Genomic DNA, 12,600 nt, shown 5'->3' with positions numbered 1-12,600 from the left:
GGGCTACCATAGTGAAAACTGGAGAGGATTCTTGTGGTCGTGAAGAAGAGGGCATTTCAGCAGGTGTTACTTGTCAAGCAACCAGGAAACAAGCATCACCTGCTGAAATTCCCTCCTCTAACCATTAAAGGTACAGAAGCCATCACCAGTTTTCACTCTAGCAACTCTACTTGCTATTTACATGGGTAGCTACAGGCTGGGGTTTGTTGTTCCTATTTTCCAGCTCCTAAGTGTTCATCCTGATGTGGACAACAGCCTGCTTGAGATCAGAAATGCATTCTGCAGTGAAATTTACACTCACTTACCTCCTCACATTCAAGGCCATTGACAACGAAGTTCTCACACTCTCTGCATTTTGAAGGGCCCCGCAGCTTCCGCAGCCGGTGAGTCTGAGCCGCACTTGACAGCTTTATGTTCTTCAGCAGGCCATGGGGCAAGCCATTTTCCGATACATCATTGAGATCTGAAAAGGGGATGAGGCAAGTGGCTATTAATCATTAATTGGACAGGAGACTCTTTCTTTTTTTAATAGACTAATGAATAGTTAAACGTGCAGTCGCACAAAGGAAAGACAAAAATGGGTGGGGAAATCTAGGACAGACAAAAGAGGTTTCCTCCCCACCTCATAGTAACACAGGCTCTGGGGCTATCAAAAAATAAATGGACTGATTTTGACTCCAAATGGGAAAGGTGGAGAGGTAAAGCAGGATCATGCTCTGCTACACACATGTAAATGAAACACACAGTAACATCACCAGGGCTGACATCACCTAGAGCGGTAACTCATAGTGTCACCCTCCACTGACCTCCTCCCATACCACATATGTAACACATACTCCCATACCACACCATACAGAATTTTTGTAATTTTTTTTGTAATAATGTTACTCATAATTTGTAATTCCTATATATCACTGAATGTAATGGCAGTAGTTGTGATATAAACAACAAGCAAAATTAAAATTCTATCTTTAAATTACAATGTCATAAACACAGGCTGAATATATTTACATTTACACATTTTGATATCATTTAATAGAAAATTTGGTAAGATGTGATGTTTTTAAAGAAAATTTAAAAATAGTAAAAAATAAAATAAAAAACCTCAAGGCCTTTCCTTTCTCTGCCTACTGAGCCTCACCCACTCATGCCTTTTCTTCTGCTGAGCTCCAGGGTTTTAGAGGACATGGACAAACACTGCAGTCCATTTCTGCAAAAAGGCAGACATTTGGGGAGCAGTGGTGTCACACACACCCTTAGGGTGTCACCTGGTGCAATCCGTACTCTTTGCACGCCCTTGTGATGCCCCTGGAAACACACATTGTGTTGCCGGTCTTGCACTGTGCTAGAGAATAAATAACAGGAAGGCATCCCATGTTGTAATTTTGTAGTGTATTCAGCAGCAGGTTTGATGCAGATTGCCAAGTAGCATTAACCTGGTACTAAATTTCAAATTCAGACATGGCATCTAAACCAAGATGTAAACAAGTAGTAAACCATGTGGAGGCGGGTGGTGGTGGTGGTTAAGACTATACAATTTAATGTGTGGGAGGACTGCATGATCAACGTTCCACATACTAGCAAATGGAGTTACAGACTATCATTCTCCCACAAATGAAAGATTTCTTTGTTTACTAGTGGTTTTTGTTTTTATCTGAGAGCACTCAGATGTGTAGCGTCCATCTCCAATGCATAGTACCAGTGAATTTTGCAGAGAAAAATATTGTGGAGATTCAAAACAGAATACAGTCGGCCCTTCTTGTACACGGATTTTTATACACAGATTCAAGCATACACGGTTTGAAAATGTTCCAAAAAGTATAAATTTCAAATATCAAACCTTGATTTTCCATTTTTTATAAGGGACACCATTTTGCTATGTCTTTATATTTAATGGGACTTGAGCATACACGGATTTTGTTATCCACGGGGGATCTTGGAACCAAACCCCAGCGTATAACAAGGGTCCACTGTATATAAGGTAATATAAAGTTATTTGAATTGTGAATAGTTGAAATGAAAATGATTTGACCCCTGAAGATTGACTGTCAGTAATTTAATTTTTTTGTGGGTGTTTTAGGATATAATGTTGTTTTGTGGTGATGTTGTGATGTAATGTTTTTTTTAACTCAATAAAATTTATTTAAAGATTTCCTTTTCTTGTTATATATGTATGTTTGCTAAAACACAATAAACTGATTTTATTTTTTTTTTAGGTTGAAATGTGAGGTGAAAATATGAGCAATTCACCACTAACCATGACTTAAAAGAAACATTGGATATGTTGCCTACAGTTGGTTGTGTGGAAAGAAACAGCATCTCTAGGTACTTCCAGACAGGAAAAAATCTCTCTGGAAGTCCACATTCTGTTCTTATCCAAACCAAGAACAACAAGGCGATTGCCTCATGGGCACTTGGCATGACCCCAAGTATTTTCATTCCCACCCACACCCAGTTGGTTTAAATTAACCCAGTAATTTCTGAAATGAAATGCATCTGTACTTTGTCTCTTCCTACTGTCTCAGAAGGAGTAACAATGGCCAGTGCCAAGTAAACACAGCTATTTTTCCAGGATAAAAATTCAATAGAGAACAAACAAGGGAAAGAGGAATGTTAGCACAAAATCAAAATGATTCTAATACTTGGGTAGTATTGATCAATTTGGAAAAAATGGCAGCTGAAGCAACTTACGGGGCTCGAATTCAACACTGGAGGCAATGGGAAGTCATTTTGAAGGAAAAGTCCATGTGATAAAATCACCCTAACTTCTGAATGTGGCTCAAATTCAGAAGAGGTAAGATGGGCACAGGAGGTGGTGCAGTAAAGTCTTTTGACTACACCATCATATTTTTTCGATGTGTGGTTGTAGGCTGGACAAAGAGGTCTAGACTTCCCAGTTCTCTGATGGACACCCAAAAAGTCAGATTGTCAGCTTCTTAATGTCAATAGTCTGTGTAGCTCAACTATGTTGGGACGTTATCTTTGACATGTGATTGAAGATTATTTAAGATTTAAGGAAAGTTGCCTTCAAGTGTGTGATAATATTCCTAACGTGATAGTAACCTACTTAGAATAAAGATTTCCCTACAAGAACACCTCCTTTTCCACCCTTTCTTGCATGTCTGTAGGTCAGCATGTGATTTTGAATGATTGGGAAGGAAAAGTGCTTGCAAAGCCAGATGTAACCCCCTCAGCAATATCTCTCCCTGTTGCCAACTTTTGGGGTGTCCCTAAAAGGGTGGTAACTACCGAAAAGTTATTGCCATGTGGGGACCCTTTCTTCTACTTCAGAGTAGTGGGCAGAGGGGGAACAGTAACAAGACTTACAAATACATTCATTGCTTTTATACTAGACAGCAGAATAAAAAAGGGGGCAAAGTTCAGGTGGTGATGGCTCCATAAGGAAACATTCTGCCTTTACTTATTGGTCCTAAATTATAGACAATAGACAGTCAGGTTGACAGGCTGTAAAATACAGTTGGTTAGGAGGTTCTGGCTGGAAAGAATTAAGAAGTAGTATACTTACTCCAGTGGTAGCTGGAGATATTTTAGAAGCAAAGAACAGGCTAAGAAAGGCCAGATGATAATGCTATGATTCTACTTCAACTGGCTGCCTTCTATGAAATCCGGGGGTTTGTAGTTTGCTGGAGGCACTAGCATTCTCTGGCTGAACTGCAAATCCCAATATTCCATCACGTAGTACTATAGCAGTTAAAGTGGAATCATAGCACTATATGTAATTCCAAAGTGTGAATAAACACAGCAGCTGACAAAGAAGCAGCAGATTTCAGATTGAAAGGTCAGAGTGGAGAATTAAATGGCATCAAGTAGTGGCTATCAGTGCAAGAAGGATAACTGAGCTGAAATGGCGGAAGAGAGAAGCTGTGGGTCCTTTTGTGTTTATTTACTTAAATCATATCCCACTTTTCTCTCTGATGGGACTCAATTATAGCAGTATGGTGCAGTGATGTCATGACGGGGTGCAGGACACACCGGGTGATATCCCAGAAGGGGGGTGACACCTGGTCGGCCTCTCCTCCTGTCCCCCTCCACACCTTCCCCATGTGTTCTTTCACTCTCCCACACCCCTCCCATCCACACTTGCATCACCTTGCATATGCTCCTCCCATGCCAACCCATCCAGGTGGCTGGAAACAAAGCAGGAGGGTGGGAGTATGTGCGGCGAAGCCCAACTCCCAGAAGCCCTGGTCCCCACACTGGGTGATCCCTGGTGTAGAGATACCACTGGTATGGTGCCACTTTAACTGCCATGGCTGAACTCTAAGGCTCAGGATTCTAAAGACACTTCCTAAACTGCAAGTCCCAGGATTCAACAGGATGGTGAAGGGTCTGGAAACCATGCCCTATGAGGAACGACTCAGGGAGCTGGGGATGTTTAGCCTGGAGAAGAGAAGGTTAAGGGATAATATGATAGCCCTGTTTAAATATTTGAAGGGATGTCCTATTGAGGAGGAAGCAAGCTTGTTTTCTGTTGCTCCAGAGAACAGGACCCGGAACAATGGATGTAAGCTCCAGGAAAAGAGATTCCAGCTCAACATTAGGAGGAACTTCTTGAGTGTAAGGGCTGTTCGACAGTGGAACACACTCCTTCCTCGGAGTCTCCCTCCCTAGAGGTCTTTAAACAGGCTGAATGGCCATCTGTTGGGGATACTTTGATTGAGAGTCCCTGTATGGCAGGGGTTGCACTGGATGACCCTTGGGTTCTCTTCCAACTCTACCATTCTATGATTCTATGACCTGCTGATTAATTATCATATAATAAATAATGATAATATTATCATTATTTATAATGATATTATAAAATAATATTTTTCTATTTAAAGTTTGCCCTCAGGTTAAAGGATAAGTCAAGTTCCTACTAGACGTAGGTGCATGCACATGTGATAGGAAGAATAAACTATTATTAGAATAAACTATTATTAGAAATAAATGATTATTATAAATTATTAATAAACTATTATTAGAATAATTTATATTATTAGAAATGGCATCAGACATTAAGGGATAAGAAAGCAAGTACCTATACAAGCATCACATGTCGTAGAAAGGGTGAGGAAAGACAGAAGTATTATTTGTAGTTACATTGCTCATGTTTGGTGTGTTAATGGTGAGGTTATAGCAATGAGATCCTTTATAAGGGAGAGCACTGAATTGTGCAGTCTCCACCTTCTGTCTGAAGAACAGTTTAATCTCATGATCTGTGGATGGTCCTGTCTGAGCCGGATGGCAAATGTGTCTACAAACAGATACATTACTCTTTCCATGTAGCATCTGGGTGTGATATAATTACAGGGCCACCTCCCCTCTTAAATTTCTTGATTTTATTTCTTGATTTTTTTGGTTTTGACTCCTCACCATTGTCATAAGCTTGTATCAAATCTCTGTCTTCACAGTCCTCGGAGGAGGACACGGTGCCAGTGGATGGAGCTTTCAGCAACTTCTTGTGGCCTGAACATAAATCAAATACTTCTTTAAAACAAAAATGGAAGGCATGAAAGCCAAGAGCTAGTGATGTTCAAAACCACAATACACTCCAGATAGGATATCTCTTGTATGAAAATGAAAATGTGGTATGCAGTTTTAAACTTCATGAGATATTGCCTCTGTGCAATATAAAACGTTACAATGTTCAAGATGCTTACCTTGTAGAAAAGATGAAGTTGCCTATGATGAACAGCTTTACAAATGAAAAAGTATGAAATACATATTTCATATCTTTCAACATTGCTCTGATCAAAACTTGAAAAGGTATGGCCAAGAAACATCAGAATATGGTCATAAGAAAAGTTCTTAATGAGGAAGAACAGATAAGCTAGGATAGGTTGCAGCAATTTGTTTCTGCCTACTGGGAAGGGTCTCCTCCTCTCCCCCCACCCCAACTAAATTAATTTAGTATAAACTAATTTTTCACCCTGAACTCAGTAGGCAGCAATGGAAGTATTCTGATGTCAAAGAGAGAAAGGGAAACTGGGATGTTTTAAAAGCAGCTGAAAACTTGGGACAGCAGAGGATTAATTAGAAGTTTCCCTGCCAAACTGGGACAGTTGGTGGCTATGCTGCTTTAGATGATATTCTTAAATAGGGCTCCATTTTCTCTAACAAAGTAGATTTGTGAGACAGCTTGGGAGTCTTCCTGGATGCAAGCCACTTCCTGGATATGGCAAGGAGAGTATTCTTATCAGTGTCAACCTAGCCTTTCTCACAGGACAGGATCCAAGGAAGCTATTTCCTGGAGAACAGTGATTTGACATTGTTGTGCACACCTGAAAAATTCACAGTTGAACTATTGTCATATGCCATTCTCAGGGCAAACCTTAAAGGCCACCTGGAAATCTCTCTTTGTCCAAATTTGCTTATTTATTCATATTAAGATATTATTCATATTAAACATTTAGCCCACCACACTGGAGATGCCCAAAGCACTTGACATACAGAAACCAATGTAAAACAAAAGGCTTCAAACCTCAATAAGTATTGTGGCTTGTATTAGATCCTGAAAAAATAACACAACTGGTGTTCAAGATGTCCACTGATTACTAATCTGTTTGAAGACTCATGTGGCTTGGGTTCTGTAAACAAGCTTGGAAAAGTTACTTTTTGGACTACAGTCCCCATAATTTCCTAGCCAGCATGGCCAGTGACCATAATTGCAGAATTATGGGATCTGCAGTCCACAAAAATTATTTTTCCTCAATTTCTGTTCCCTACTGATGAATGTATAGTGCTGCAGGTGACATCTGTGGGAGGCAAGATTGACTTCAATAGGTAAGCATGCTTTTTCAATAGCACCTGTGATTGTGAGAGCCCCTGTTATCTAAGAGCCACCAGTTCGTAAAGTTGCCTTTATTTATTTAGGCAATTAAAGGTTTGGGTTTTTTAAGCTTGTTTTATTAATGTAAAACAAGTACCACAGAGGAGAAAAAAATGAACAGCTAGTTGTTGGTGATACACTGCTGTTGCACCAGTGTATCTGTTTTTTCAGTCACTGCACAAGGAATTATTCAGTACTTCCTTGTGCAATCACCTACCCCCTCTGGACAACCCAGAATTTGTTGGGGTTCAAACCCATAGCCAAACAGTGATAGGGAGACAGTACGTCTTGGACATTATATGGCTGTACTTTTGCAGCTGGAAGAAAGAAAGGTCCTAGCCAGACCTGTTGCGAATATGCTGCAGGACTGCAAGGATAGCATTTCCTTTCTCCTGGCTGAAAAACTGCAGCTAGGCAGTGCATGGGACCCCCTTTCCTCCTCAGTCACTGATTGGCCATGAGCATGAGTTCCAGATGGCTAGATGTACTGCACCAGTGACAATGACCCCATGGATCCCAGAAGGCAGAGAAAATCATGCTGGCAGAGGCTTAAACTCTGCCAGGTTCCATGAGAATCTTAGCCTATATCTCCTCTTGGACAACAATTCCAAACAAGCTTCTCAAGTTCCTTTTCACTACTCTTAGAAGTATTACCATAACTCTTAGAAGTATGATCACTACTCTTATGATTATAATTTCCCAGGCTATGAAAAAGAAACAGGACATAAGCAAGAACAGGCTATATTGCCTCTCACCTGGACTAGACGTGGATGAATCCAAGGACTGGCACTCTGTACTTCCTCCCAGGCTCTCTGTGTCACTGCAGAAGGATTTGTTGGCACCTGAACAACAGAATAAAACAAAGGTTGTGTATATTTCTGCTTTTACACTGATAGAGGTAGTGCAGGAATACCACAGTTTTCCCTGTACTTTGGGCTCTGGTCATATAAACTTCATATGCTTTTGACACCTTTTAAGTTGAACTTTAAAAAGCCAGTTCTTCATCTCAGAAATAAGAGAATCATTGACTTCACAAGGAGATACACCATTATTGTGAGTGCCTATTGGTTAGCACCCACACAAGAAAGAAACCAAACCAAATTATCACCTCATAGCCATCCCCAGGTTAAAAACAACAACAACAACAACAACAACTTCTTACCCACTTCTTCCTATGGATCAAGATGTGGAACAACAGATTAAAATACAGCAACCAATACATACATAACACAGTTAGAAACATGAAAATCCATTAAAAATACGTAATCAGTTAAAAGAAGAATACATATTAAAACAATCAGTTTATAATTTAAAAACCTTCTGGATAGGCCTGTTGGAAGCGATTGGTATCTAACACCATTTTAAACTCAGACAGTGTATCCAGCTGTTGAATCTCTTCTGTTAGATCATTCCACAATTTGCTGTTGTTGTTGTTGTTGTTGTTGTTGTGTGCACCTTTAAGTAATTTCTGACTTATAGCAAACCTAAGGCAAACATATAACGGGATTTTCTTGGCAAGATTTGCTGTGGGGAGGAGTTGCTTTTGTCTCCTCTGTGGTGGAGAGAGGTGATACCTGACACCAAAAGGCCTGTCCAGGTAAGTTTTACAACTGTTCTTAACAATTCTTCTGATTATTTAAAAAAAATGAATAGAATTCAAAGAGATAGCTGTGTTCGTCTGTTTTAAAATCAAAAGAAATATAAAGGAGCACCTTTGAAACTAATCTAACTGGGAAGACGTAACATAAGCTTTCAAGCGTCTGATGACACAGACTGAGTCCACAAAAGCGTATGTTAAAATTTCCTTCTAGTTAATCTCAAAGGTGCTATTGGATTCGTTTATGTCTTTTTATTAGTAGAGGTGGAAAAAAATGAATAGGTATGCACATAAATGCATATTTGGCTTCAAAAAGAGAAAAGAGACACCTGACTAACAGTGCTTTCCTACAAGGGCTCCTCACTCTATCATTACTTTGTATCACTTGCTAGGTAATGAAGTGGGATTGGGGCTAACACCACCAGTAACTGCAAGGGGAAATCACTCTGTAATGTGTTCACTCTGAAAATGTTACATCTTAACCCAATAAGAGAGAAGAGGAAAGTGGACCAGGCAGAATCATCTTTAAAGGCAGTGGAGAGCATGTGCTGGAAGGTTTACAGGTCATCTGGCATTACTAAAACCATTCACTCTGGCATGTGCAGGCACCACTCCAGGGAATTCACTCTGGCTCCTACCAGATTGAAGTAAATTAAGTGCACTGGGCTGTAGTATCTTATTTGGGAGGTGTCCTGTTCTAATTGAGTAGAAAATATACCCCCAGGCCAGCATATCAAAACAATCTATCACCCATCTGTCTTCAGGCAATCTCAACAGAGATTTTTCTATCTTCCCAGGAATAATCATATAAGAAAAATATGGGGATACTTTTATCCTTAGTTAAAAAAAAAGAGAGTTCGGAAGTAGGGGACGTATACCAATAGCTTTCCAGACACTTAGCAGAAGGAATGTTAACCTGATGTACATGAGATACCAAACCAAGAAATAAAATTTTAAATTATAAGTTAAACATGACCCAAAATAGGAGGGATCTCCCTCCTATTTTCTGTTGAAGATAAGAGGATTCTTAATTCTACGCAGAGTATATGTTTTAAAAATTAGCACAGGCCAGCTTGAGGACTTAAATGACATGAAGATAAGGCATACATTTCTTAACTATGGTGCGGTACATACCGCCATAAATCTGCATACCAGCGCTGAATCTAGGGTTAGGGACTGTGCAGCAACCACACGGTCTCTAATCTTAGAACATATGAGCGTTGTAACAATGGCAGTGCTTATGTAACGAGTGCACCAGTGGTGCACTTTGTTACACTGCCCCTGATTTTCTCAGGTTCTTTTTCTTCTGCAGGGAAGCCGCACGGTTTGGCGGCTGTGGCTTCCCTCCGGAGGAAAAAAGGCTGCCGGCAGGCCTATGTGAGAAGCACATCTGTATCCTCCAGTGAGTTCAGGGAGGAATACGTTGGCTTGGATTCAGTCCAATACACCCACATATTACCCTAATAATGTTTTAAGGGAGGTCTTAAACTTTAACACTGACTGCCATAAAGCCACAATGTAAATTTGATTTGTATCAAGAAGAGGAACCCAGATCTTTTCACCTAAAGTCCAACACACTAACCACTACAGTGGACTTTATTTTCTACGTGTGTTAGCTGATCCAAATAAGTTAAGCATTGCAGTATGCACTACAGAAAGGCAGGGAGACAGATAGGGAATTAGAGATCCTATAATCACTCACCCATATATGGGAGCTGTAGTCCAAAAAAGGCTATGTTTCGAAGCTCTGATAGATAAGAAATAATATAACTGGATAAATATTTGTAGTCTCTTCAGAGAGCTACCTCTGATGACTAGTATCACACCACAGTCTGTGTGTGTGGAATGCAATACATAAAGAGCTAAACTGAAAACTAATCCCAGCTTGTTTTTACTCTATTCTTATGAACTTTACATTCCTATAAAAGATATCTTCCCATAAAAGATACCTTCACCTTCCTTTGTGTGACATTTTCTGTTTTAGGGTAGACAAATTTGAATCCAGTCATTTGCACAAACAAAACACAGAATTTCAACATCTCAGTGTCAATATGTATGTACTAGTCTGCCTGTATTTATTATGATCTAAGATGGCCCCCAAAAGCACTGAGCAAGCTAGACCACAGAAACCCAGTGGGAGACCTTGGGCAAGTCATGCTCTCTCAACCTCAGAGGAAAGCAATGTTAAACCCCCTCTATTTGCATCCCTGCAGCCATACCTGATGTAAATGCAACTTTTTCCTTTTACATAAGCCTAGAACATAACAAAGATTCCTAAGTAATATAGTTTGGGGGAGAACTAGAGAAAAGTATTAGTCCAGAAGTAGTTGGCGAGGAAAAAGAGAAACTGAGAGAAGCAGATGAGTCGGAGCAGAGAGGGGCTAAGAGGAGCTCCAGAGATGGACAGTTCCCAAATGCTCTGAAACACAGAGCTAAATATTTAGCTACTAGCCTCCAGTCTTCTAAAGTAAATTCATATTGATAAATAGCAAAACCTTTTGTAGATCAGGTTCTGAAACTGGGGCCTGGAAATCCCACTGTCCTGAACATACTGGGGTTGGGTCCTTGATCAAAAGGTTCAACCCACTGCAAAGCCTCACAAGAGTCCTCTAACTCACACAAAGACCTCCAACACACAAGCAAAGGTTTCCCATCCATTTCAGTATCTTCATCAGCTGCAACACTGTTTACGTAAATGGTGTTGTTCTTGTATTTGCACTTTTATGTGGTTTGGGATGCCCCAATGAAAGCTTAGCCAAGTGACTTATTGCTGTCTTTTAACTTTTTAAAAAAATCTTAACAAGGTTGCAGAAAAGAAACCATAACATAAATACTCAGGGAGTATTTTAATGACCCAAGATTAGGGGCAAGCAATTGGTGGCCCACTTGTAAACTACTTTGTTCTTTCATTTTTAGTTTTATTTTAATAGACACATAATAACAAAGAAAACCAACATAAGGTGAGGAAAACAAGGAAATAAAATCTGTAATATATCATCATGCCACACTCTATCTTTTTCAAGAGAAAAATAACAGAAGTGTCATTACTGTTAATACTACAGGTAACAAGTCTTACACATATTACGTTTTCTTTCTTTTTATGTTTTTTGTCCCTGTGATCGGCCATGATATCTTTTGGTGGATGACCAAAAGAAATATTTTTTTTGTGAAGTCGAAAAGCTTCTAGAACATGGCCTCAATGTTTTTTATTTAAAAATGAAATAAAGGGAAGCTAGGTTTTATCAAAATTGTCCATGCATTTCTCTCCCTTCACTTACCTAGATTTACTTGACAACTTATCTAATAGAGCCATTGTCCACATTGTATTTAGCCCATTACATTGAGTGGATCTGTTTAAACTTTTCCATCTCTAGGCAATTTCAGTCCCCCTCTTTTTTTAATGACCCAGCCAAACCCCTATCAAGATACATTCAAAATATTGGGCAAAGTTTGACCTGTGAGGGAAAGTTTTACAGCATGCAAATACTAGGGGGTTAGCATAGTATTGGACTAGAACTCTGGGAGATTGGCCATCAAATCCCTGCTCAGCCATGGGAACACACTGGATGATCTTGAGCATGTGAAGAAGGCAATGGCAAACCTGCTCTGAACAGGGCTTGCCAAGAAAATCCCATCATAGGGTTGCTTTAGGGTGCCAGAAGTTAGAAATAACTTGAAGACATATAATAATAACAAATTCAAATGCCAAAGAACATTTTATAACTTTAGCAGTGGCTCTCTCTTCTAGGTTTTTAACAATACCTCCTTCTTTTGAATTCTACACATTTTACTAAGTTGCCACAACACTTAATCCTTTGCCATGCAATGGGCCATCTTTACTACAAAGCATGATTACTCACACAGAACTTTGTAATATATGGTAAAACACATCTGGGGGCCCCAAACCAATGCCTAGAGGACAGAGTGGTCCCTGATGATACCAAAGTTGGCCATCCTTGAGCTAGAGATCCAAGGGAACAGGTAACATGTTCCACATTAGTCTCTGAGGCATAATTATAATGATGTAAGTTGTGTTGACTTTGAAGGGCCTCACCTGTGTTTGCCTGGTTCACCTCTTCACTCCCACTTCAGTATGAACTGTTTATGACCTAGCAAGACTATAGCAACAATCATAAAACAATTCTGAAGTGTAAGACAGAAAATTAGCTTC

The 12,600-nt window shown here is 39.7% G+C and overlaps 1 protein-coding gene across 1 annotated transcript in view; it reads right to left on the bottom strand.

Annotated features, from left to right (window-relative positions):
* The window catches only part of LOC121922578 (GEM interacting protein), a 104,432-nt gene that overhangs the window by 18,280 nt on the left and 73,552 nt on the right, over nucleotides 1–12,600 (bottom strand). Inside the window, exons 14-15 of the mRNA XM_042452185.1 lie at nucleotides 7,588–7,674; nucleotides 306–463 (exon numbers count right to left, since the gene is read on the bottom strand). Coding sequence (XP_042308119.1) covers nucleotides 306–463; nucleotides 7,588–7,674 — 245 coding nt within the window. The remainder of the gene's footprint in view (nucleotides 1–305; nucleotides 464–7,587; nucleotides 7,675–12,600) is intronic.

This window comes from Sceloporus undulatus, chromosome 2 (assembly GCF_019175285.1).
Source record: "Sceloporus undulatus isolate JIND9_A2432 ecotype Alabama chromosome 2, SceUnd_v1.1, whole genome shotgun sequence".
Lineage (NCBI taxonomy): Eukaryota > Metazoa > Chordata > Lepidosauria > Squamata > Phrynosomatidae > Sceloporus > Sceloporus undulatus.
This window is presented reverse-complemented; position numbering and strand designations above follow the sequence as displayed.